The 27,237-nt window shown below is 39.1% G+C and overlaps 1 protein-coding gene across 2 annotated transcripts; it reads right to left on the bottom strand.

Moving 5' to 3' along the window:
- Positions 1 to 426: 426 nt before the first annotated feature.
- gata2.S (GATA binding protein 2 S homeolog) lies at positions 427 to 14,586 on the bottom strand. Of its 2 annotated transcripts, none has more exons than XM_041561737.1 (6): positions 14,421 to 14,586; positions 13,787 to 14,129; positions 11,938 to 12,492; positions 9,381 to 9,526; positions 4,934 to 5,059; positions 427 to 2,804 (listed from the first exon to the last, which is right to left on the bottom strand). In XM_041561737.1, the coding sequence occupies exons 2-6, from the start codon at positions 14,013 to 14,015 to the stop codon at positions 2,505 to 2,507; spliced, it is 1,356 nt and encodes a 451-aa protein (XP_041417671.1). In that variant the 5' UTR covers positions 14,016 to 14,129; positions 14,421 to 14,586; the 3' UTR covers positions 427 to 2,504. The 2 variants fall into 2 exon arrangements, with proteins under 2 accessions (XP_041417671.1, XP_041417670.1); XM_041561736.1 differs by having other exon boundaries at positions 9,381 to 9,559.
- Between the last annotated feature and the right edge of the window lie 12,651 nt (positions 14,587 to 27,237).

Consider the following 27,237-nt stretch of genomic DNA (forward strand, 5'->3'; position numbering starts at 1 on the left):
TGGGGGTTTCCAAATAATTTTGCTGCAGGGCCATGATAACTTCTAGTTTGTCTTGTGACCAGCAAATAAAAGAGGTAATCTCAGATTTTTGGGAAATCTCATACCAGAATTAAATTGGTTGTTTATTTTTTTTTTTTTTACTTAACCAGTAAAGATTACACGGCAACATTAAGTCAGATACATGTTTACACCCCCCATTGCACTCGCTAACAAGATGCTTGCAAAGAATGCAGGGAACTGTCTACCACATGCTCCAATAACTAGAAACAGCACACGAAGGTTCTCCTAAACCCAGAGAATTGTATGATATCATCAGTTTAATAGGACCCAACCCCTAAGGCCACCCTGGCCCATGCAAAAAGTCCCCCCTCCCCCAGATCTATTAATACCAGACTTGCCTTGGACAAAACAATAAAGAGCGAAAGATTCAACAAAAAAAAAAAGTTATTTTATTTTTAGCAATATTCACCTTCATGGAGTAAGGAGTATAGCATACACTTTATACAGACAATATATAAACATGGTGTACAGAACTGACAATAACTTAAGGTCACTAATCAAAATAAACAAGTAAATAAAAAAAATACTGTAGATTTTTTTATTTCTGCTGAAACCGATGCAAAATAATTTATGTCTGGACTGCGGAGCTTCACTGCCCGGCAGGGCTGCAACATATTGCACTTTTGTAATTTCTTTTTGTATCAGTAACATTTTCCCAAAATCCCCTTTTATAAAAAGGTACAAAATAATTTACAGCTTGTACCATAAAGCACTAGCTACTTTGCAGCCAGAGCGGCCTGTGACTGGAGGGATGTTCCATCCATATCTATGGAATAAAAACCCAAAAGCTCCTCTGGCTACAAAGATGCTAAAGAAATTTAGCAGGATCACTTTTGTCTGATTTAAGTTCAACCTTCCTACAAGCCCCTCTTTACAATTTAACCATTTCCATCTGGAGAGGCGTGCAGCACATAGAATCCTTCCTCTATTGTACTGTACATATATAATGGCTTGGTCCTTAATAATTAATGCATTATCAAATGACTGCTTTATATATATATATCAGAACAGAAAGGTACATTACAGATGTGTTTTTTTTGCCCCAGTAATACATTTTGCTTTTGGAAACAAGAGGATGGGTTAAGCTGCAACAAGCAGTCTATTTGGTATATCCCTACACCAAAATGATCATTTTTTATCCTGAATAAATATATACATCATTATATTATAATGGATATTGCTCATAAAATGATGTTCCAAGACCAAGCAATCAATATATTACACACCACGCTGGAAAGGACATTACATTTCTGCCTGTTAGGTAATTGACTTTCAGTTTTTCTTAAATAAATCACAAATGAAGGGACTTGAATACAAATTATTCTGTGTGATATTTATGGAGGGCTGTTAATGAGTCTGACTGTTAATACTGGCTGCCCAGGAAATGTCAGGCCTCCTCTTCTGGGTTGATAACACAAGGCCTGACTTGGGCCATGTATATGGAAGAACTAACAAGCATATTAATTTTTGGATTGGAGATTGTACTACAACCCCCAGAATCCCAGACAGAACCTGAGCAGTTCCACAGATATTACGAGTGCACAGGGAACAGTTCACAGTAAAACTGACCCTCTCTCTGCCCTGCTCCAAAACCAGCCCAGGAGCCAAAGAATGTAAATATTAACCAAAAAATATAAGCCAAGCGTCTTTATCTTGTTTCAATTATTTTTAATGTGACTATTTCAGGGAACAGCACTTTAAAAGGAAGCCTATTATGTGCAAACAAAGAATGTTATAGGGAACGTTGCCAATGCAATGACAAACCTTAAACCAGGTGCAATCACTTAGAAGGAACCGCATAAAACTTGTATTCTTTTAATATCTGTTTGCTTTCATGCAATTCCGAAACTGCTCCTCGCCAGCAGCCCTCCAGCGGACAAAAGGTTAAAGATAGGTCAGAGGCCTGTAAGGTGGTCTTGTCCACAATACATAGAAAAAAGGGGAGGCTTGAGAGGAAAGTGGGGAGAGACCAGTGTGGGGGGTGGAGGCAGATTAAAAAAAAAACCAGGACCAAAATAAATATTTTTTTTTTTGCTTTTTTTTTTTTTTAAATTAAGCCTTAGATATAATTATTTTCATATAAAGATGTCTTTTGTAACAAGTCTGCAGTACAAATACAGCATGATCTGCATTGGGTCCATGCCGCCTCCAAGGCTGTTCTATACAGATATATATATATATATATATATATTTACAGTATTCACAGTAATATCCCACGATTATTGTGTCCGACTTTTACCTTTAACAGAGATTTGTCAGCAAGAAGCAAACAGATAAATCCTTTTTTGTTTTTTTGCAGTCTGGGGAGCAAAGTGCTTATCTGGTCCTACCGAGTAGCCCTGTTGTGTCCAAAGTGGAGATCCATCCTCTGCAACTGCAAAGGTGCAAGTTATTATGTTACACTGTCTTCTTGGCAATGCCCAATTGCCCACATCAGTTATTATTTATCCCATAGCGGTCACCATGCTGGAGTGGTGTGGGTGCCCAAAGGAGAGGCTAGAAGAAGGATGGATGGGAGTCGGGGTCTGCAAGATGTGCCCTGAATGGCTGAAAGGTGCCAAGTGACCCATAGGAGCCATATGGCTAGCCAGGGCTGCTGCGCTGAAGGGGGACGACTTCTCCTGCATGCACTTGGAAAGTTCCTCAAAACACTCAGATCCTTTCTTGTTTTTCTTGGACTTGCTGGACATTTTCCTATTTCTGGTCTGAATTCCTTCCTTTTTCATGGTCAGGGGCCGGTTCACCTGTAACAGAATACAAGAATGTCAGCTCCATGCTAATCTAAACCATATATCCGCAGCATGTATACACATTCTCCCTGCATTCAATGAGATTTAAGGGCAACTATGCTCCACTTAATAATATTAATAAAGTGTTTACACATTCTCAGGGACAGTTTCAGGGGATCTTCCCTTGGGGACTTGGGTGAAGAAAATACTGACAAAAGAACAAAGGACACATTTTTGTAGTGTAGATATGTTCTGTATATATAAAAGTTGTAGCTTGACAGTATGCAGGTTGGGCATGTTTAATTAAATACATTCGACCCCCATAACTGATGTTAAAGTGAGCCAATGGACAAAGAGTCTCACCCACTTTGGCACTGCCCTCCTCATCTCTAGCTCCAGCCCCAATCATGCACAATCATCACTGCAATTTTTATCTAGTGTTTTATTTATCTAAGCAAATATCAAAACTATCACTTAAAAAACACACAAAGTACTCTATAAATTGTAAATTAAACAAATATAGCATGTCAGTTGGTTTAGGGCTATTCCACACGGGGAGATAGCGACGCGTTTGCGGTCGCGGCGACAAAGCGCCGCGACAGTCGCCGCGACCGGCGCAGGCGACAGTTTTGTATGGGCGCCTATGTAAAAACGCCTGTGCTAACCACAGGAGGCGATGCGCTTTTCAACAGTCGCCTGAAAATGCCTCGCCAGGCTTTTTCAGGCGACTGTTGAAAAGCGCATCGCCTCGTGTGGTTAGCACAGGCGTTTTTACATAGGTGCCCATACAAAACTGTCGCCTGCGCCGGTCGCGGCGACTGTCGCGGCGCTTTGTCGCCGCGACCGCAAACGCGTCGCTATCTCCCCGTGTGGACTAGCCCTTAGGGATCATTAGGGGTGCCCTGCTGATTCGGTGGCATAACTAGATGTTATTGAGCCCCACAGCAAATTAATTTTAGGGCCTCCCAACATATTCAGAAATTGTCCTGTTTAACCAATACTACTGAAATTGCTAATTAATTAAGGCCTCACGGGGTCCCCTGTACCTCCTGGGCCCCACCTGCAGCTGCCTACTTCCTCTGTAGTTATGCCCCTGCTCTGATTCACATAAAAGCCACACAAAACAGATGGTAATATATAAATATCTTATAGTTTGTGTGTCTGTCTGTTTGTTTATGGGAGTCTATATATAGGTACAGTATATATATAAATATATATATATATATATATATATATATATATATTTATTTATTTATTTATTTATTTATTTATTTGTGGCTCTGAGTCTGCTTGTGTGTGCATAGGGAGTTTGTATATATGTAAAGTATATATATGTGTGTATGGCTATGAGTGTGTGTCTGCCTGTGTGTGTGTATATGGGAGTCTGTGTATAGGTACAGTATGTACAGTATATATATTTGTGTGACTCTAAATGTGTGTGTCTGCCTGTGTGTGTGTTTATGGGAGTCTGTATATAGGCAAAGTATGTACAATATATATATATATATATATATATATATATATATATATATATATAGCGTCCGTGTTGGGCCGGTACTACTCGTAAGAAAAGTGTTTGGTGCCTGGGTGCTATCAACAAAGTGAGTAAGATATCCTGGAAAAAGGGTAGCACTCACAGGTCTTAAAATGCAAAAAATCAGTGAAATTTATTGAAAATAAATAACTGACGTTTCGGCTAATCCTATAGCCTTTCTCAAAAAGTGAAAAAGGCCCTGGACAAGGCCGAAACGTTAGTCCTATGTTGTGTTATTTTCAATAAAACCTTTTTCATATTTTTAAGCCCTGAGAGTGCTGATCTTCTTTGGATGGATGTATATATATATATATGTGTGTGTGAGTGTGTGCCACTAAGTGTGTGCCTGTTTCCTGCAGAGAAGCCAGAGAGAATGTGGGGAAGCTTAAGCAGTAGACAGAGAATTCCCCCACTGTATGGGAAGGCTTCTGAAGCCAAGCTGTTAGCATTGTCATGTCACAGCACTGAGCATCCCTACGCCAAAGCATGAATAGTCCATGGTCCCTGAGGGGCCACTAAACAGCCCTGCCACCAGCTGAGCACCACATAAGCCAAACTCCAGCACAGCCCACCCCAAACCACTTGTCAGAGCAGATACAATGCAACTTACATTGTGCAATTTGTAGTAGAGTCCACAGGCGTTGCACACAGGGTCCCCATTAGCATTACGTCTCCATAACGTCGTAGTGGAGGTCTGACAGTTTGCACAGCAAGTCCCCGCTCTCCTGGCCGCCGACTGCAATGGACACAGATCAATACACGTCAGTCTGGGTGCAATCCCACAATGAACAGGCGGCGTTGTTCCATTTCATTAAACACTCAAGCAAAGTAACAATTTACAAAAAACATATCGACAACAACAAATGACAACATGGTAACCTGGGACTAGGCAATAAACCTAACGCCAGCCTAGCAAACTCTTAGGGGCAGATTTATCAAAGGTCGAGGTGAATTTTCGAATGAAAAAAATTTGAATTTCAAACTATGGACCTATTTGATCGAAAACGGACCTATTCTACCAAAAAAAACTTCGACTTCATTCCAGTTGGTCTTTTTGAAATCGAATTTCGATGTTTTTTCAATTTAAAATTCGACCCTTGATAAATATGCCCCTTAACGCGCCATTTCTGTCTAGAACGCTACATTAATCCATTAGCGCTCTGGGCGCAAAATTCGATCGCCATAAATAAGCTTTGTCAGCCATTATTAATACAAATCCTTTTGTCATTCACAGAAGAGCTAATGAATAAAACCAGTAATCTGCGGGTAAATATAATGATATAGTTGATTACCCAGCAATCTACAATCTGGTTAAACACAGATGAGGGGGAACTAATTAATGAGCTTAGATTCCCCCAGCGATCACTGCAGCTACAGGGTTATATTATATTAAGATTCCACTTGGCTGCCTTCCTGCTAAACAATTATTCTTGTCCCATTACCCTTTAAAAGGGGCCCTCCAGTCATTTGCCCAATGAAAGAAATTGTAACTCTGAGCATCTTCTAATTCATATTAATGGTTTTAAAGTTATTCATAAATGTCATGGTCATTAAAAGTATTTCTTTAACACATTTCTGTTCTTTGGTTCTGACTCTTTACAACAATGTAGCAGAAGTCAGATCTAGTCCAGCGATCAGCTGCCTTCTGTTCCATGGTTGGGTTGGTCACAATTAGTTACAAAATAGATACTCCTACAATAGGAATTATATTTTCAAATGATTTTTAAATCCAGGCCGTTTGTTAAAGGGGAACTATCATGAAAATTTATTTTTTTATAAGCTTCAGCATACTGAAATAAGAAAGTTTCTAACTACAATCAATTAAATATTCTGCATAGTTTCTGAAATAATCAAGTTTATGTTCTTATAGAGGGGCTACTTTTGCCTAGAAGATGTATTAGAGCTCACTCTATTAAAATCACCAGACATCATGTCTCTCTACATGCAGGATTTATGTAAAAGGCCGTTATTTTGTTAGATTGTGTTTGTACTGGAATCAGTTATTTGAGTGAGCTCTAATACATCTGCTAGGAAAGGAAGCCCCCCCCCCCTATAAAATATATTGGATCTAACTGTCAATGAATATCTGACACCCAACTGCTGCATGAAGAAGGAATGAAGAGAAACAGATGCTGAGAGAGGAATAGTGAAGATAAACTTGATTATTTCAGAAACAATGCAAGATATTTAATTGATTGTATTTAGAAAGTTTCTTATTTTAGTATGTTGAAGCTTGTATAAACTTTCATTTTCGCGATAGTTCCCCTTTAATGAAGGTATGCTTCAAAGATCCTGGATACAGTTTATTAAAAAAAAAAACTGTTTTAATATTTACAATTTATGTCAGAAATGGGTACTGTATCAAGCCATACATATACTTTCTTGTAAGCGGCTATTGCTTCGTCTACAAAAAATATTAAGTGCTTTAAAGGAACAGTAACACTTAAAAAAAATATAAGTTTTTTAAAGTAATGAAAATTTTATGTAGTGTTGCCCTGCACTGGTAAAACTTCAGAAACACTACTATAGTTCAGATTAAAAAGTTGCTGTGTAGCAATGGAGGAATTAAAAAAAAGGCTATATGGCACGGGTTACATAGTAGATAACAGATAACACAATTATGTTCTACAGAGCTTATCTGCTGTGTAACCTGAGCCTTTTCTCCTTTGAATGGCTGCCCCCATTGCTACACAGCAGCTTATTTTTATAAATAATAGCAGTGTTTCTGTAGCAAACACACCAGTTTTACCAGTGCAGGTCAACACTGCATTATATTTTTATTACTTTAAAACACTTTCATTTTTTGGTGTTACTGTTCCTTTAAAGCGCTTCATTTTTTTTTTTTTAGATCAAGCAATAGTAGCTTACAAGAAAGCATATCTATGTCTTGATACAGTACCTATTTCCCACATAAATTGTAAATATTAAAACTGGTTGTTTTTTTTTTTTAAATAAAATGTAACTGTATCCATGATCTTTGAAATCACTAGTGCAGGGCAACACTGCATTCTATTTTTATTACTTTAAAACATTTTTTTTTTGTTACTGTTCCTTGAATTTGGGTTAAAAAAAAATCGTTTATAAGATTCCCATGGCAGGGAGTTTATACTTTTTTTCCAAGGCAAGAAGGTCAGAGAGGGAGCAGAATGTTCGCGTGTTTTGAAACTCGAATGACTCACAAAAATGCTCTACAGTGAGATTTTAAAGGGGATTTTTAATCCATTTGAAGTCTCCCTGGCATTAAAAAGGCGTATATTATACAGGGTGTCCCCTCCCCAGCCTTCTTCCCCTACACTTTCCAAGAAGATATGTATATATTTATTATTGTTAGCCCATAGTGTAGCCTGTGTGCAGCGCATTGGACTTTTCAGAAGAGCCAACAGAGCTGCCTGGCCTCGCCTAGGGGAAACTCTCTCAAGTTATTTAATGTCCGGAAACAGAGACACAAAGTTTCCTTATCAGCACAATGCATGTATCCGGATAGGAAGCCACTAGCATGATCTCACATTGGACCCACTTACAACAAAGAAAAGGCCCCAAAAGTACAGAGTGTAGGTGACTCCATGGAAAACTAATAGCTTAATACTAAAAAAAACAGAGCCAGTGATTGTCTGAAAAAAATAGTCCAATACAAATCCCAGACTATACAAGTGAAATGACTCCTTGCCCTTTAGAAAAGCCCATTAGAACCGGGTGTTCCCTTGATTTATGAGGCTGATAAAAGGGGGTTGCCCTGTTAGTGCTTAGACTGTTGGGGCACACAGTTTGGGGTGAGCCTGTCTCCATACCGTGTATTGTTCTGACTTGTATTGCTAACAGACACGCCAAAAAAATAAAAAACAAAATAAATCCCTGTTTCCAGGCTTTGGTACACACCCAGGATCCAGCGCTAGAATACAGGCTGTAATGCCTTCCTGGAGCCGTCGAAACGTTGTTTGTTTGCCTTAAAGGAACAGTAACAGCAAAAAAATGAAAGTGTCCTAAATTAATGAAAATATAATGTAGCGTTGTGCTGCGCTGATAAAACTGGTGTGTTTGCTTCAGAAACGCGACTATAATTCATGTAAACAAGTTGCTGTGTAGCCATGAAAAATGAGAAAAGGGCACGGGATACACAGCAGATAACAGATAAGCTTTGAAGCATACAAAGGGATTCTTCAGAACTTATCTGTTATTTACTGTGTATCCTGTGCCTTTTCTCCTTTTTCAGTTTGAATGGCTGTCCCATGGCTACACAGCAGTTAGTTTATATAAACTATAGTAGTACTTATCTGTTATCTACTGTGTATCCTGTGCTTGAATGGCTGCCCCCTTGGCTACACAGCAGCTTGTTTATATAAACTATAGTTGTTTTTCTGAAGCAAACAGACCAATTTTACCAGTGCATGGCACCACTACATTATATTGTCTTTCCATTAAAACATTTTCATTGTTTGGTGTTACTGATCCTTTAAATCATCACTTTTCACACTGCGCTTTCAACAGCACAGACTTTCCATTTTTGGAGGGTGGGAATTTAGGACACACCTATAGATTTTTACTACACGTTTTGCTAGCCTATATATATATATATATATATATATATATATATATATATATATATATATATATATATATATAATATATATATACACCAAAACTAACAGTTTTCTTTCTACTGGTTACATTCACACTATAGGGTACTAGGTGGTCATCCTTTGCCCCCCAGGCAGTAAACATAATCATGGAGGGTGGATCTGGGATAATTATTGGTTAGCTTTGGGTTCTCCCGAGAGACACAAATATTTCTTCTTCCCTAAGGCACCAGAGTGAGGAAGGTTATGAGTAGATATGTAATATGTGGTTGGCATATTATTGACATTGTTGTAGGTGGTACCACACTGTCATTGCTCTATACAGAATATTAGTATTCTGTATTAGAGTAAGTAAGAGTAAGACCTTTGACCAGATAATTATGTCATTCTAGCAGGTTAAACACAGGACAGAATAGAAAAAAAAAATTACTTATACTGGTGCAATTGAGCATAATGAAATGATGTTGCCCCCCAGACACCTACCAGTCTCCGCTTGGGTTTAATGAGTGGCCGGTTCTGACCATTCATTTTATGATAGAGGCCACAGGCGTTACACAGATAATGACCGGTCCCATCTCTTCTCCACAGTGGGGTGGCTGTAGCTCCACAGTTGACACACTCTCTCCCTTCTAAATGGAAAGACGAAGAAACCGGATTTCTTTCTTTAAAAACAAATTCACAATATTTTTGCACTGTCCTTCAGACATAAAAAAAAAACATCACACATAACATTTTACATCCCCCTCCCCCCATAATAATAATAATAATAAAGTATAATTCTAGGTAAAATAATCCTTCCTTAAATATTGTCTTTTATAGAAGGATGTTTTTTATCTACAGCAAAAATATACCTGTTAAATTGGTTACTTTATTTGGAAAGCGAGACACTTGTATAATTTGTTATTGGGGGGGGGTTATTATTCAATATTCCTATATATATATTATATATATATATATTTCATTTTCCAGATAAACAATGTCATTTCTTACTTATAACAAATCAAAGTATATAAAATCATTTTTCACACTGGATGTTTAGATTGCAGTTACAGCGAAGTGGTTAACCCAAAAATTAATCTATGCGTAAATATGAAATTGATCATTCTCAGCGACTTTTACGCATACATTAATTTACACGTGTTCGTTGGCTTGAAAATGACTTGCAAATGTGTCTCTTATGGAAAGCAGTATCTGTCTCTTCTAATTCTCTACTCTGATGGTTAGACGCGCAAGACTGACTTCTGCTACATTGTTTCAAGAGGCAGTAGGCAGCAGTGCAGAAAAAAAAGAAAAAAATACTATGCTTTCAATTTCACTTACAAATAACTTTACAACCACAAACACATTTTCATGGATGCCTATTGGAAAGTTGCTCACAATAAAAAAAATTCTAACATCTGGCAAAAAAATAATTTTTGAGTTTGCGCCTCCTTTAAGAAGGTGCAAAAGAAAACGTGCAATTAATATCTACCGACACGGTGAGATAAGTAAATAGATTTTGCGTTGCATCAGTGCTCTCTCTTGATTTGTGGTTAGCATTGCAATACTTTCTGTCTTAATTGCTCTGTATCTTGCACTTTTGCTTTTAAAATCGTCTGCGAAATATCAGGACAAGATTTGCGCTTAGCGCAGCCACTAGACTTTAGCAGCAACATCAACATTTTTCCTTAAAGAAAGTCGCAAATTTCGGGAGCAGGAAAAGATTCCGGATTTTAGATTTCTCCGAAAACAATCGGATTAGTCACGAATTATTTTTCGCTTCCAGTCCTTGTTCCTGATCTTGGGATTCAGTTTATTAGGGAAAATGATCTCCTATTGTCTTTATTTATTTGCACCATCTCTTACTAAAATAGTCGTTTATTTAAATGTAAAAAAATATATATACAAGAACTATTCAATCTTTGCCATTTAAAAACCTTGTTTTAAATTAGGTGCTTTTCACTTTGTTTCAATTCGATATTGTTTATTTGGGGATATAAAATGATAATAACTTGTATCAACATATATAGCAAAAAAAATCTTATAAAATAATCTTATAATAATCTAATCTTATAAAAACTTATATTTATCAGAATATATTAAAGTAAGGTTTCTGCGCAGAAAAATGGGTCTGATGCCACTGAGATCATTTTCCTTGTATAAATATTCAAGTAAATAATTGAATTTGCCTTTTTTTCCAACAGTTTCTTATTAAAAGAAAAAGAGCAGCAAACCCAGTCCCTGAGCATATATACAGTCATCAGTACAAAAATAATAAACACTCTTACTTAAATGATGACTGTAAAGCAGATTAATGGCCAAAACAATAATATAGGAGATTTAGATTGGGATCCTTGTTTTTCTCAAGTGCCACAAAGCCCTTGTCAAATCCATACAGACACAATAGACCTCTATGTAAATATAGAATATCCTTGTATAGTATATACATTGAAATGTAGAATTGCTAAAAGCTGGGCTTCCTGCCCACCATGTACAGTATATTAGTGCAGTGTCATATTTAACCTATTAGTCTGGCCCTGCAGCTATAATAAACCCACCCAGGTACTTATATATTTCAGTGATGTCATGGTGGGTAATGGAACCAATTTTCCCTGCAGGGCCGGCGGCCCACCTACTAATACAGACGCTGCAATGACGGACTGGGGTCCCCTGCTGATTTCAACATGTAAATTGCATTTGTTGGGTGTTTTATTTACATCTAGATATCCTAGGGCTCCTGAACAAGCAGAGTCAGACCAACTGCTGGACAAATGAGAGCCATTCAATAGTAACTAGCCCACTGGCCCAATCAGAATGAGACCTAACCTGGCACCAGGAACCGTTTGCCCCCCAGCAGCTGCACCTCTCCTCTTGTCGCCATAGTGACATTGTGTGCAAGCTTCCATATGATCTACTACCAGTTTAAGTTTACATACAAAGGCCCCAGCTGTTGTACAACTACAACTCAAAACGCCCAGTATAAACCACTTCTAGATCTGCACTGACATAATAAGATAGAACAGTCATTTACCCCCAGCCTATGGAAAAACTCAAGACTCACCTGAGCAGGATCTGCTCTTGCTCCTCTGTTTAGGGGTGAAGCTGGAGGCCGGGCCTCCAAGGAGGCTGCCAGGATGAAAGAGGCCGCTGCTGTAGTCGTGTGCTGCCTGCATGTAGGAAGGGTAGGTAGGGATGGGATGGTGGGTAGAGGGCTGGGTACCCATGGGTGCCAGGCTGCTCCTCAGGGGACTGCCCCCTTCCATCTTCATTCCTTCAGATAGCGACATCTGGTACTTAATACTGTCCTTATCCTCGGCCCGGGAGGGCGGGGAGGCCGCTGTGCCGGGGTCGGGGGACACGTCCTTGGGAGGGGTCGGAGGGAAACCGAACAAGTGCGGGCTCGAGTGGGAGCTGGAGGGGCCGGCAGAGGAGCCGGTGCCCGGGTACAAGGAGCCACCGGCGGCCGCGGGGTGAAGTGGGGCCTTGGCAAAGGGGCTGACAGTCCAAGGGTTGTGGTGATGGGCAGCGGACAGGGCAGTCTTCCCGCTCTCCAACCAGGGTAGCCCGGGGCTATGTAACAGGTGAGGCCGACACATCTGGCTCCCAGTCAGGCGAGCTGTGGGCAGAGCAGGGAGGTGTGAATAATGGGCACATAATATAGTTACAGATATTACACAGGCGCATGTACCCGCACAGGCAAAGATACAGACATAAGCAACCAAATGACGAAAGGGCCATAGAAATAAGAGACAGATTATTGTATTTAGACAATACACATAGTTACATAGATGATATACATATAATAGTGTATATATATATATATATGTACCTATATACACACAGTATATACAAACACGATATATAAGCAGGTAAATGATGAAAACAATAGACACAAAATACAGACATACAGGGATATGTGAGGAATCGGTTATGATAAATAGATACAGGATAGATAAGTAGTTACATAGACGATATATCTGGATAGACATATACATATTAGTTGGAGAGAAATGAATAAATAATAATCGTCATTTAATATCATTTGTTAGAGAGAAAGTGTATAACTAAAAAAAGAGTTCTTGGCTGCCAGACACAAGCAAACAAACTGCTACATATCTGAGCAGATATGACTTTCCATACAGCAGGGATTGGGGCTAATAAAGCGCACAGACGCAGAGTACAGTAAATATAGGCACTGGGCAATAAAAAGTCTATAGTGTCTGATACGGCTTAACTACATGTTAAATGCGATTGCGGTTATACCAGTGAGAGTCTAGGGAACAGGTCGGTCTTGGGATAGAGGAGCTCGGCTATTTACTTGCTAAGTACAAAAGTAAGACAGGAATTCCTTTCCGAATGCAGAAGGCAGGGCTATGGGATTTATCAGTTCTACAAGGGAAACGCACAGGAATGCGCCGAAATCCAAAAGAAATAAACAAGAACAAATTAAAGGCGTTACTATCAGGAGCCACTAAGTAGCCCCCAGCCAGACTGGGCGAGTCAGTATTAGTTCGGGCTGTCTGGTGAAGGTGAAAGGCCGAAACAACCCGGCGGTTTATTTTGTTTGATTAGTCACATATATAATAACTCAGCAACAATGGAAAAGTGCAAGGCGGAAGTACCAGTCCTGCAAAGAGCCCCTAATAATTAAATTTGGGGGTGACAGTCCTTATTTGACCTTTTCGAGAACTTGTTACACCCCCCCACGCAATATACTCAATAGGTCTGTGCTCACACTTCCTTTTTTTAAGGGAGTTGACCACCAATTTAACCCTTTCTCGCCCAGCACTTCTCCATGTAAAACAACACGCACCACGAGTGGATCCTGTGAAATCATTGCCACAAACAGGCCCATGTCTTTAGGATAAATCCCAGTGGGACATAAGAGTTAGACGGGGAGGGTTCCTTACCGTGAGCCTGGCTGTAAGACACCCTAGCCCTGGCATGGGCAGAGTTGGCATAGTAGGGGTTGCCTTGAGAGTCCAGGTGGTTAAAGAAGACATCGACTTCATCAGGAGGCAAGAGCTGAGTGGGCTCCATGTAGTTATGAGCCAGGCCCGGGTGGTGGCTGTCTGGGTGCTGCCCATTGAGCACAGCGTGGTGTGCCATCCAACGGGGCTGGTCAGTAGCCACTTCCATTGCAGGGGCAAGTTCTCTCCAGAGATATATGTGCCCTTCTTATGGACGAGGCTCTTAAAAATGAAAGTGAGTTGTTCCCTTTAATCCTGGGAGTGTGGATCTGCTCAGCAGCACCTGTAAGAGAGGAATTGTTTTAGGAATGGCTACTCTCTAACTGGCCAAAACACTGCCACAGCCTGGGGCCCATTGCTACTATAGTAGGCAGCCAACTATAATCATAAATCATAAACTAACAGAGCTGCATATAAATAGTCTCAGCTGAGTAGTGCAACGCCCAGGCAGCTCCCTAGTTCAGTCCGCCCGCAGATCATCTGACAGCGCAGTCACTAGCGCTTCTCTGTATCCCACAGGTACAATCCCGCAGCCTGCGCGCTACTAAACGCCCTGGGAGAAGCGATTACTTACTGGAGGCGATCGCCGCAGCCGGGCAGTGCGCAGAGTCCCGATGAGGAAAGCTGGGACTGGAGTGTCTTATTCACTGGGCAGACTCAGTGCTTATGGCCTGTAACATCCCCGCAGCATCCTATGTCAGCACTGGCGCCAGCTGGACTCGACTTCTCTAAGCTTGAACTGGGGAGAAGCGCACAGCTAATAACCCCGGGCCAGCCAATCACAGGCGCCGCCAGTCAGCCGCCAGTTGCCATTGGTCACTCCCCTGAAAAGCCACATTCCCTAATTCACTCCAAACAGCAAAGAGTCTATGAAGGGAGGGGGCTTATTACTCTGGGTGGGGGGGTCTTTATTAGCAAAATCATTAATGTGTGGGATTGTCTGCTTCAAGATTTACATACTGAGAATGTTTATTACCTGATTCATTTGTGCTGCCTGTGTTTTTGTATATACAAATATACCTATACACACCACCAATATACACAGATATAAATAGATGATGAGCCTTTATCATGTGCATTTACATCTAGGTTTTGCTCAATGTAGATAAAATCACAAACAATTTTAGATTATTTATTTAATTATATATCTATCTATATATATATATATATATATATATATATATATATATATATATATATATATATATATATATGTGTGTGTGTGTGTGTATATTGGTGAATATATATATATATATATATATATATATATATATATATATATATATACATACATATATATATATATATATATATATATATATATATATATATATATATATATATATATATGAGCTGTGTCTTTATATGCATTTATATCTAGGTTTTGCTTAATGTAGATAAAATCACAAATACCTACCAATCTAGAAAATGTTCTATCATCTATCTATCTATCTATCTATCTATCTATCTATCTATCTATCTCTATCTACAATCTATCTATCTATAACTGTCATCTATCAACCATCTATCCGCTATCCACTAACCTTAAATTCCCATCAATCTATTTAAGGCATTTTGCAGTTTTTCTGTGGGAAACACAAAGTCTGAGCTCTGATTTGAGGAACAGAGAGAACCCCGCAATGATCATCCATAGTATAAGTCGCTGGCTTCATATAATACAATATTAATGCCCGGGCTGATAATAATTACAGTAATTATAACACAATTAAAATATAACCAATAAACAGGCACGATGTTTTAGAACGTAATGTGGTTATTTATATCATATTTTCTAACTATTGTAAAACTGTTGGAACATCAATAAATACAAAGGGTCCCACTGATCAGCTCTTCTCACTTGTCTTCTTTTCATTGTGTCTATCCACAGGTCTAATATACAATTAAACTCATTATGCCCTGTGAAACTGTTTGTGTATTTGTAACAAAATACGAATGTGTTAGTTTGAAATCACATTTTTGTTTTCTATTTGAGAAGGCTGTGCCATACAAGAAATGTTATTATCGATACAGTAGAAGGAATTGTGAGAGGTTCCTCGTGTATAGAAACAATATGGTGCTGCCATGTGGTTTGATGTTTCTATTCATAAAGCAGAAAAAGAACATACAGAGTGTTGAGAGCAAACAGAGATCCGTAGAAAAAGTGCTTAAATACGCATTTGATAAGTATTAAGGCAAATTAACTGTAACAAGATACTATTCCTATCTGATCACCTTGCTGATTAACCCTTTAATGCCCCCGTTGGTTTTTGACACTGTATTGTGGGCCCTGGATGAGAATCTGAACTCAGAGGAGTCAATGACACCCAGATAAGGGGGGTGCAAGGAGGGAGGGGGTCACTAATGGTCACTGGGTAGGATTGTTTGACCAGTTTTGTGTTGTGTGTGTGTTTGTATTTTTACATAAGTTGGCTCTGACCTGGGGGAGGGTGGATTTAAAGGGCTGAGAGTCAGTAATTAGGGGATAGGAGGCTGAGGCTTTTGATGCTGTCTCTCCAGTTTGCCAAACCAGCCATCCAGACGCCGGCACTCTGACGTCACCCTCTGCTGCCAAATTCACAAGGAAATGAAGCGACTTTTTAAACAAAATATTATTACAATAGAAGTCCATCGGCCTATGGCTTATTATAGGGCACAATGGACCCTGTACCCCTGGGAAATTAAAATGCAGGATTGTGATGTTATTATTATCAATAGGCCAACATGTTCCGAGAGAGACCAGTTATTTTATAGTGCTTATACTAAAACATTGGTCTTTCACAGTCACAGCATGGCAACCCCAAACCAAAAAGCTAAAGTCTCCCCATAGACTCCTTGTCTGATTATTGGCAGCAGCCTGGGGATCAAATGATCAGATCTATAGAAGGCATGAGGGAAGGCAGCATTGAGATTTCTCTCACCTCCTTGGGTTTCAGGTGGAACCAAGGTGAGTCTGGTCACCCCAGATGATTGCACTTTACTTGGTCGACTTGGATGCTTGGCTTATGAGACTCTTAAATCCTGCAGCTTTTCTCTAAAAGAAGTTCTGCAGCAGCTGCATGTCTGTGATCGCCTGGGTAACGTGACTGGTGGCTTATTGAAAACTGATTTGTAAGATATGCGAAAAAGAGGATGAGAAAGATCTTGGACTAGGAGATTTCTAAATTAATATATTTACAAATATATCAATTAATCAGAATAGACTAGTTCAGATTGATAGATGATAGATAGATGATAGATAGATAGATAGATAGATAGATAGATAGATAGATAGATAGATAGATAGATAGATAGATAGACAGATAGACAGACAGATAGACAGATAGATAATAGATAGATGATAGATAGATAGATAGATAGATAGATAGATAGATAGATAGATAGATAGATAGATAATAGATAGTTAGATAGATAGATAGATGATAGATAGATAGATCCTAGTCTTTTATATCTTCTTGCTATACTATATTTTTCCTTTATTAAGCCTCTTTTTTTCCATAATAAATAAAGGGAATGACCATGAAATAGGCCAACTGGTTAGAAACAAGAGACCCACTGACACCTGGGCCCACCGAGAGTTTTCTTGGTATCCCAGTCCAACACTGGATAGATAGATGGATTGATGGAGAGATAGATAGATAATATAGTGAATAAAGTACCCCCTCTTGTAAAATATAAGGATATTATAAGTTACCGAGGAGTTTCATGACCATATAAAAACACGAGGCCGAAGGCCGAGTGTTTTTATACAGGTCATGGAACTCCGAGGTAACTTATAATATCCTCATATTTTGCAACTGGGGGTACTTTATTAATTATAATACACAAATTTCAATGAGTCATGTGACAGAAATGACATCAGAACTCACCGTTTATAACTGATGACATCAGAACTCACCGTTTATAAGGATATAATTTACAGGATATTCATGGCTTTTGTGTATTATATATAGATAGAGATACAGATACTTGTAGATAGATAACTCAGCTATAACAGATACAATTCAAATTGACATAAAAGAAGAAAAACTGGGGGGCGATCGACATGTATTTTTGGGATCTCTAGGTATATCTGCAACCCCAAAGTGTGGGGTCTAAAGCCCCTCTAGGTCCAGATGAAATATTCTTTTTTCTCTCTTTCTCTAAGTGCCAGTATTAGCAGGCCGCTATACAACGATGGAGCCTAGTCGTGTGACATTGCGGCCAGTACTCGGCTGCGGGAGTGAAGAGGTTACAGGCAATAGGAAATGCAGCTACAGACAGAGGCTCAGTGTTTGGGAAGGGGAGGGAGAGACCTCCGGACACTGCTCAGTTTGTCCATAGCTGAGGGGCTCCACTTGGCTCTCTGTGCCCTCCTTGCTCTCTGGATTATCAAATCGGGGTAAAACTGCCACCTACTGCCCCTGACTGTGGCTCCTGGGAGGCTGGGCCCCAGTTGGGAACACGGTAAGAGGAGAGAGGGAAGAGAAAACCTGCTTATGGGTCTTTAGGGGCTGGGGATCGAATATGAGGACTTTCAGAGAAGGATCTATGGGATTCAGGATGATCAGAAAAGGCTTTATGGGCATAGGATGCTCATTCTAACGCATCCGTTTGGGGCTGCAGGGGTTAAATAGGGAAGTAGGCGGGAGTTTGGGTTTTGGGACTGTAGGAGTTAAAATGGTAAAGAATGGGGTTGGGTTAGTGGGTGTATGGGTCTGGAATTGCAAGGGTTAAAATAGTAACGCATGGGATTGGGACTGCAGGGGTTAAGCCAGAGACTGCTTTAGGCCAGTGGGGGTCAGAATTCTGAGACCTGAATTTAGTTAGTGAAGATACTGTGAGATATCCTGATAAAATGTAAATAGGGGACCTACAAGTAACAGCAGCAGGGGGAGGGGGTGAAAACTATTTCTGCTCAAACAGAGCCCGAGAAACATTTTAATCCAGGCTGCCTTCTATATATACATGGAAGCCCTTATATACATGTATATTCTATATGTATTCCTGGCAGTCTTTATCCCATGATTGCTGCACAGGTCTCAGTTTACTTGGGCAGCAGTAATTAAATCACAATAATACTCAGCGCACCGAGAAAGCTAAATGACTGTTAATCTCTGAGCATCTTAATACACTGCCCTTTGATCTCTCAGGCCATTTGATGGACTCAAGGAAAAGTGCAACCTGAGAGCAAGAGAAAAATAACACAATCATGTTACAGACACAATATCAGTGTAAGGGTCAAGCAGCCATTCAGTATATAGAGGTTTAGGAGCTCTGCTATATTATATTTAGTAGGTTCCAACTGGAACAGAAGAATAAAATACACCGATTGTTACAAATAATTCATTTTAATGAATTTATTTATTTGTTTCTCTTAATGGCAAATTCGTTTATTCTGTGCTTGATGATAAAATACACAAAATACATTGTAATGCATCAAACACTTGTCTGGCGAATAAACTGAAGCCACATTTGTTGGTGAAAGAACTAATCTGAAATAGCGCCCAGGCGCAAGGACTGGGATCACGCATTGAGTTGCGCGCAGGACTTAGATCTTATTCACACACACAAGACCAGGTTGTCGCAATGTTTCATCAATGTCGCAAATGGAATTCGAACAAAGCAATTCGCCGGCAGTTATTGTGTCTGTTTAGAAGGTAATAACGCCACCTGCCACCAGTTAGAGCCTGGAAGCCCAGCAATAGATGGAATTAAATACAACCGAATTAAAAAGGCGGCCTATTGCGCATTGTTAGCGCCAGTAACAGACAATCGACTGCGAATATTCCCCAATTGCACCTCCCCAATTATCCCCCTCTCGCTAATAAATTCAAGGGGCGCAGAGGGAACTGGAAAATAAAATCAGACGAGTCAGATGCGCCGGAGCCTGTGGATTTGATTTCATTCATTCACTCAACGGGACATAAAATATCTCGCACGCGACCTTCTGCGGCAGCTTAGCGACTCTTTTCAGAGCCAAATCCGACCTGATTCACACGGCTGGTTAAACACCATTTCTTGGCTTTCCCTCTGGAGAGAGCCCGTGTCAGTGGAATGATGGTGCCACTCGCCTGTACAAATGTCCCTGTGCACAAATTGTATGTGAATAAACCTGTGTGCGTGCGCAATTGTAAGTGTCCGTGAGTGTATGTATATTTAATTAGGCATTTTATACATAGCACGTGTTTGGAACGGTATATCTTTGTGTGTATAATTGTATTTATACAGTAGATATAGAAATATAGAACTAATACATTTATATATATATATATATATATATATATATATATATATATATATATATATATATATATATATATATATATATATATATATATATATATATATATATATATATATATATACATATGATATATATATATACATATATATATATATATACTCCTAGACAATGATGCACTAAAACACACACATGTTCTACACACACACACAATGTAAATGAGACTCCTGTGAGTGACACAGTGAGACAGTCTGAGCCCAAACACCCAGTGACTGTACAACAATAAACACTGAGATTGGCCCCATGCTCCTAAGCAGCTATAAGGTGGGCACTGTCTGCCCCAAAATCAAGATGCGACTGAATTGACAATTAATATGAGACTAAATTGACATTTATGTAGAAATACTTTTATCATAACCCGAACCAGCCAGTTCCTAGATTGCGCCATATTTCTACAGTTCAGGTACCAGTACACACGTGCGACAGATTGTGGGCATTAAACATGATTTAATTCAATCCGATCAGTTTCTGGATATAATTACCCCACCCCCCGTGCGCAAAAACGCGGCGCTAACCAGCGGGAACTGTGATTTGCAGCACTTGCAATATGTTAAATAATGTCTTATCCTGAGCGAGCCCCACGGGCCCCATAAACCTTTTCCTCTGCTCCCTGCTCCATTCTTCTCGCCTTTCCTATGTGGCCCTAATTGGTTTCCAGCAGGAACAACAGGGAAAGAGAAAGCCAAGAAATAATGAAACCCTAGAAGTGTCGTTGTGGAAAGGACAACATAGCAAGAACACAATTAGCGCACATTTCTGCTCCAGTCAAGGCCAAGTGCAAATGGAAAGTGACTTTCCTTTAATACTTACTGCTTTTGCAGAGACCGGGGATCCAAAGGGCAAGGGGGCGGGATGCACAGAGAGAGATTTGGGGTACAAAACCCTTATTCCAGTACCGATGAAGGGGACAGATGAGAAAGGCTGCAGAAAGTTGGACTCCCAGCTCCCCAGCTGTACAAGTACTGAAATACAGGGAAGTGAGAGAGGGGCGTCCTACACTTGCACTGCACTCACACACTCACACTGACACACACTCACTGACACACACACACTGGCACACACTCACTGACACACACACACTGGCACACACACATACATACTCTAACCCTCTCACTGACACAGGTATACACCAACTCACACATAACCTGTCTCTCTCTGGCTAAGTATTGTATACAATATATGTTGCGCATAGTGTATAATGCCCATGGGGATTTATTATTCACCTATACCCACCAGAAGCGCCTGTATTATTAGATAGGGGCGAATAATGTTCATGTCACAGCCACTTTGTATCGTCATTATTTTATTTTCCTGGAAGTCCCCCGAATGTGCCCAGATTTCCAAGCAAGTACAAGTAAATAATAGTGAATAGGGTGTTATTGGGGCACAGTGCCCCCTATCAGCTGATATAACGGGTCAGCAGGCAGGGGATGTTGCTCAGGGCTGCACCGAGCTTTCTGATGGGGTTGTGCTATCCATTCCCAGGCACTGATAGTCTGCAGAAAGGATACAATTTGTCTGCAGCAATAGGAAGGGCTAAAATAATTCTACAGTGGAGCCCCGATCGCTAATATTCTGTAGAATATGGGAGTATCCAAAATCCAGCTAATATTCTTTGTAATATGGAGCATCCCATTCCCAGTCAATATTCTGAATAATATGAGTACATCCCACTGCCAGCAATTAGTCTCTATGCGGTATCCTATATCCAGCTAATATTCTGTTTAATATAGAGCATCCCATTCCCAGTCAATATTCTGAATAATAAAGGTACATCCCACTGCCAGAAATCATTTTCTATGTGGCATCCTATATCCGGCTAATATTCTGTTTAATATGGAGCATCCCATTCCCAGTCAATATTCTGAATAATATGAGTACATTCCACTGCCAGCAATTAGTCTCTATGCGCCATCCTATATCCAGCTAATATTCTGTTTAATATAGAGCATCCCATTCCCAGTCAATATTCTGAATAATATGAGTACATTCCACTGCCAGAAATCGTTCTCTATGCGCCATCCTATATCCAGCTAATATTCTGTTTAATATGGCGCATCCCATTCCCAGTCAATATTGTGAATAACTATGAGTCCATTCCACTGCCAGCAATTAGTCTCTATATCCAGCTAATATCCCATTCCAATGTCACATTTTGTATAACGTGGAAACATCCAATTCCCAGGTAATAGTCTATAGAATATGGTTCAGATAATAATCTACATTATGTGGCGACATATGGGAATGGAAATGCTCCTATTTTATGCAGAATATTAGCTGGCAATGGGATGTCCCCACATCATACAAAATATAAGTTAGGAATATGATGGTCTCTTATTGTTTGCCTGTGAATTCTGATCAGATATTGTGTATCAGCTAATATTGTGTATAGTTAGGGGGCATCCCATTGCCTGTAATTATTCTGCATCCGATTACACATACAACCCCCCTCCCATCTTGCTTCCAAGCAAACTTCAATCCATGCCATTCCCCTGACACGTGTGCCCATCCCTGGTTCACCCTGGCCTCACCATTACAATAGAGCACGAGTTCCTGAGGATTTTTAAAGGCCAGTTTTCCCTCCCTGCACAAAAAAAGGGGAAGTTAAAAATGCAAAGCTCTGTAAATCTCCTGCACGAGACCAGCCTGGGAGCTGCCCTGATTCAGCAGGTGCTGCCTGTCTCACCCTCATCTCTCTCTCCCTTCTCTTGCCTGGAATCCTGCTTCATTCTTCCCATCTATAGACACTGCAAATCCTTTTTTTTTTGGGCATCCAGAGACTGGGGGGAGTCCTATTCCCTGGTGTGTACCGGGCACCAGTGGGACTGGTGAATTCTCTGCACGTTACACCAGCACTTTCCTACTCCAGTAATCTCTAATTAACTTTTATCTGCACAGAACAGACACTGGGCACCTCCTTATTGTTACACTGCTAGTGCTGCACTCAGTCGGCCAGCTACACAATAATGTCCCGCTATTAGGAGAAAAATATATTATATACATATAACTAGAATACATCTAGGTAATATTTCAAGATATATCTAGATACATATTTCTGCTAGTTTGTTACCAAAATATTTTTAATTATAGACTTCTTTAAATGCAGGATAAATTATCCAAATGACTAATGGCATGGGCAGATACCGAATCATATGAGGGTAATTTCGACAGAATATTCAAATCTCACTTGAGAATTTAAAGACGAGTAATACTAACAATGACCCTGTGACCAAATATTTGATTATTTTCCCAAATTAAAAAGCTTTAATTAAATAAGCAAATTTAAATAATACACCTCCTTTTTATTTTATTAATTTGGATAAAATTGCTTCAATTGCCTGGAAAACAGATATAATATTCTATAATTAACGGGCAGTAACAACATTAATAGACATGGGGCTGATTTTATAAAAAACAGGGGGAAGGTCCCTATTTGACATCCCAGCAGCACTTTTCATTAGAAAGTTACAAACTGTCAGTTCCCAAAGGAAAGTCTGTTGCTCTGTAATGGAACACTTGATACAGTTACACAGTGAGGCAGGGAGAAAATATTCCATCAATAATGTGAGGCGCAAACACAGACCGACAAATGTCCAAACACATTGGAAAGAGATAAACAGAATCATGTAATTATATATATATATATATATATATATATATATATATATATATATATATATATATATATATATATATATATATATATATATATATATATATATAATTTATGTAGCTAATTACAGAATTTCAAGAGCTGGAATATAAAATAAGGAATTTTGATGGATTCGCCCCATACAATAGAGAAGCTACAGTTGGAGGTATATAGACAATATCTAGTAACATATAATATATAACTAAAACATCAGCTATTGCTAAAACCCTTAGTTTCACAGCCTGGATGTTGGGGAGGAATGATTGTGAGACAAAGGTATTCTGATAATGTTGTTAATCCTTACCTTTATTGGTTATCCTCCTTTTTTTCTTGTCTGTGTCCCCCAATGCTTGATTAAAGTGGGGCTCCAGCCTGGGGACCCTTCCCTGCCCCTCTCTCTCTCTCTCTCTCTCTCTCTCTCTCTCTCTCTCTCTCTCACACACACACACTGGGGTTGCCAAGCAGCCTCCTTAGAAACTGGCAGCGATTGGCAGTAATGTTTGCACTGAGGGATGGCACTGAGCAGCCAGTGTGTATTTATGTACATAATAACTCGCTCGGCCCCTCGCCCCCATTCCCATCGCTACAATATCTGTACAAGCTCCTCTCATTGTCTGACTCTTGCACCTTTTGTTACCGCTCCCTGTCACTGCCTACGCGACTTGACTTGGAGATTTTCCGTGGATTGATATTATGGCAATTGGCAACCTGGAGAGGCTGCTTGTCCTAAAGGCTAATCCTACAAAGAGCGAAAATTGCGCAGCGCAGGCGCAGCGCAATACTATTCAGGCGGCTGCTGTCAAACTGGCAGTACAATTTAATGTATCTAGTGGGCACACCTGTTTCTTATTCCCATCTATCTCACATTCTCCATCTGTCTGTCTGTCCTTTTATATCGTTATACAAAAAATATATCATCTATCCATCCATCTATCATAAAGTCATACCAAATCTTAATTTCACACTGAGCATTTTGCATATCTATCTATCTATCTATCTATCTATCTATCTATCTATCTATCTATCTATCTATCTATCTATCTATCTATCTATCTATCTATCTATCTATCTACCTGTCTGTCTATCTATCTATCTATCTATCTATCTATCTATCTATCTATCTATCTATCTATCTATCTATCTATCTATCTATTATCTATCTATCTATCTATCTATCTATCTATCTATCTATCATCTTTACATTTCTCTCTCTCTCTCTCTCTCTCTCTCTCTCTCTCTCTCTCTCTCTCTCTCTCTCTCTCTCTCTCTCTCTTTATCTATCTCTGTTTACCATCTATCTATCTATCTATCTATCTATCTATCTATCTATCTATCTATCTGTCTGTCTGTCTGTCTGTCTGTCTGTCTGTCTGTCTGTCTGTCTGTCTGTCTGTCTGTCTATCTGTCTATCTATATATATTTTTTTCAATTTGTCGATTTATTTATGTCTGTTTGTCTTCTAATTTCATTCTAGAAGATATATATCTGCCTTAATGTCAGTATCTATCTATCTATCTATCTATCTATCTATCTATCTATCTATCTATCTATCTATCTTTCTTTCTTTCTATCTATCTATCTGTTATGTATCCATCCATTATCTATCTATCTATCTATCTATCTATCTATCTATCTATCTATCTATCTATCTATCTATCTATCTATCTATCTATCTATCTATCTTTCTATCAAGACCATGAGGACAATAACCTATAATTAATGTGTATCATTGATATTTATCCTGTACACAAGAACATTTACACACATGCAGGAGATGTACCTGTTGCTGCAAACCAATCAGTGACCGAAACGTTTAGAGGGATAAAGTATAAGATCCTTATATCTAGTAAAGGCCCCTGTTTGCATAGTTTTCTCCCTATTAAACAGAGGGACTTGCAATTATCTCAATATATCTAATTTATTCCCTGGGGAAAGGCAGATCAGGCACAAACCTATCGATATATAAATATATATAATAGATCCCACCTTTAGATAAGGCGCACAAATATCACCCAACATGTATTGCATTCAGTGATCAATGTATTTAATTTCCTGCTCTCTGGTAACCTTTGTGGAGTCTCTCCCACTACTGAAAAGACATTTTGCTGAATGCACCAAGCAAATAAAAATCAGCTGAATGAGAGACACAGCTATTACCAATGTTGCAAATAGAGAAATCTCCCAATGTTTAAGTCCCATTAAGCAAGTCAGCCATAACTAATGTATGAACTAATGTATGAAAGTCTGGCGCAGGGAAGGTGCTGCTGTGCGCCCTGCAGTTTAGCTCATGTTTATATTACACGTTACACTCAGCTCACAATGGCACCCAGCGCAATGGCGTTTTGTACATCACTCAGATACGATGCAAATATGTATTTAGGGCTTGAAAACATTATTATTATTATTAAAACATGAATCTCACACAGCAGAAATGCTATCTTCTTCACAAGCACGATTTAAATACAGAAAAAAACCTACTCTGTAAGAATCTATTGAAAAGCCAGAAAAAAAAAAAAACTTTAATAGGGAAAAAATAAATTATCATAATAATGGGGCGAAATATGTTAGCAAGAGGGGAAAAAACTATTTTCCTGGCGTTTCTGCAAAGCTTTGTGATGTGGTTCACCCTTGATATGGGGAGATAATTCTTATCAGCAGCCAACAGAACGAATCCAATAGAATTGCCCTAATTACTCCCTTTGCTTTATCAGCCCCCCCCCCAACTCAGATAAGATCCACAATTCAGATGGACATTGGCTGCTTTATTAGAACATAACTCGTGTCTCGTGGAATATATACACGTCTACATACGGAAATCTAATGGAAATGTGCTGCTGTTTGCGTAGAAATCCATAAAACCATCCATGAATAAATACAATTGAAATACAATAAAAATAGGTCAAACTAAAACAAAACGAATGCAATCGAATTAGCTGAGAAATTAATAATTTATTATTATTATTATTATTATTATTATTATTATTATTATTATTATTTGTATTCTTCTTCTTCTTCTTATTATTTGTATTCTTCTTCTTATTATTATTTGCATTATTATTATTATTATTATTTGTATTCTTCTTCTTCTTCTTCTTCCTCCTCCTCCTCCTCCTCCTCTTCTTCTTCTTCTTCCTGTATATTATGATACTTAATAAAAAAGTCATGTATTGGAATATACAGTCATCTACATTTTTCTTTCTATCTTCGTTTCCCCCTTTACTCTCCCCCCTTTTTTCCCCCAACTTCTTTCTGTAAAACTGAGTTTATTTATCGCAAAAAATGTTTGTGCAATAAAATGCGACTCCTCACTCCCTGCAGGCAGATTCCCAGTGTATGAATGAGGGGAAGAGACAGAGAGAGAAATGAAATGTTTTAGGATGGGGCCTCGTGTTTATTTATTTATTTGGAGCAGTAAAGATGTCATCTGCAACACACAAGCGTTTTGCCAGCAATTTAATC

The sequence above is a fragment of the Xenopus laevis genome, chromosome 4S, assembly GCF_017654675.1.
Source record: "Xenopus laevis strain J_2021 chromosome 4S, Xenopus_laevis_v10.1, whole genome shotgun sequence".
Classification (NCBI taxonomy): Eukaryota; Metazoa; Chordata; class Amphibia; order Anura; family Pipidae; genus Xenopus; species Xenopus laevis.

What these genes read in the sequence shown, in the direction of transcription:
- gata2.S (XM_041561736.1), bottom strand. Translation starts at nt 14,015, where the DNA reads ATGGAAGTGGCTACTGACCAGCCCCGTTGGATGGCACACCACGCTGTG. An exon ending in TTAAACCCAAGCGGAGACTG is followed by an intron (nt 5,060 to 9,380) that starts GTAGGTGTCTGG and finishes TGTCCATTGCAG; the next exon opens with TCGGCGGCCAGGAGAGCGGG. An exon ending in TCTACTACAAATTGCACAAT is followed by an intron (nt 2,805 to 4,933) that starts GTAAGTTGCATT and finishes ATTCTGTTACAG; the next exon opens with GTGAACCGGCCCCTGACCAT.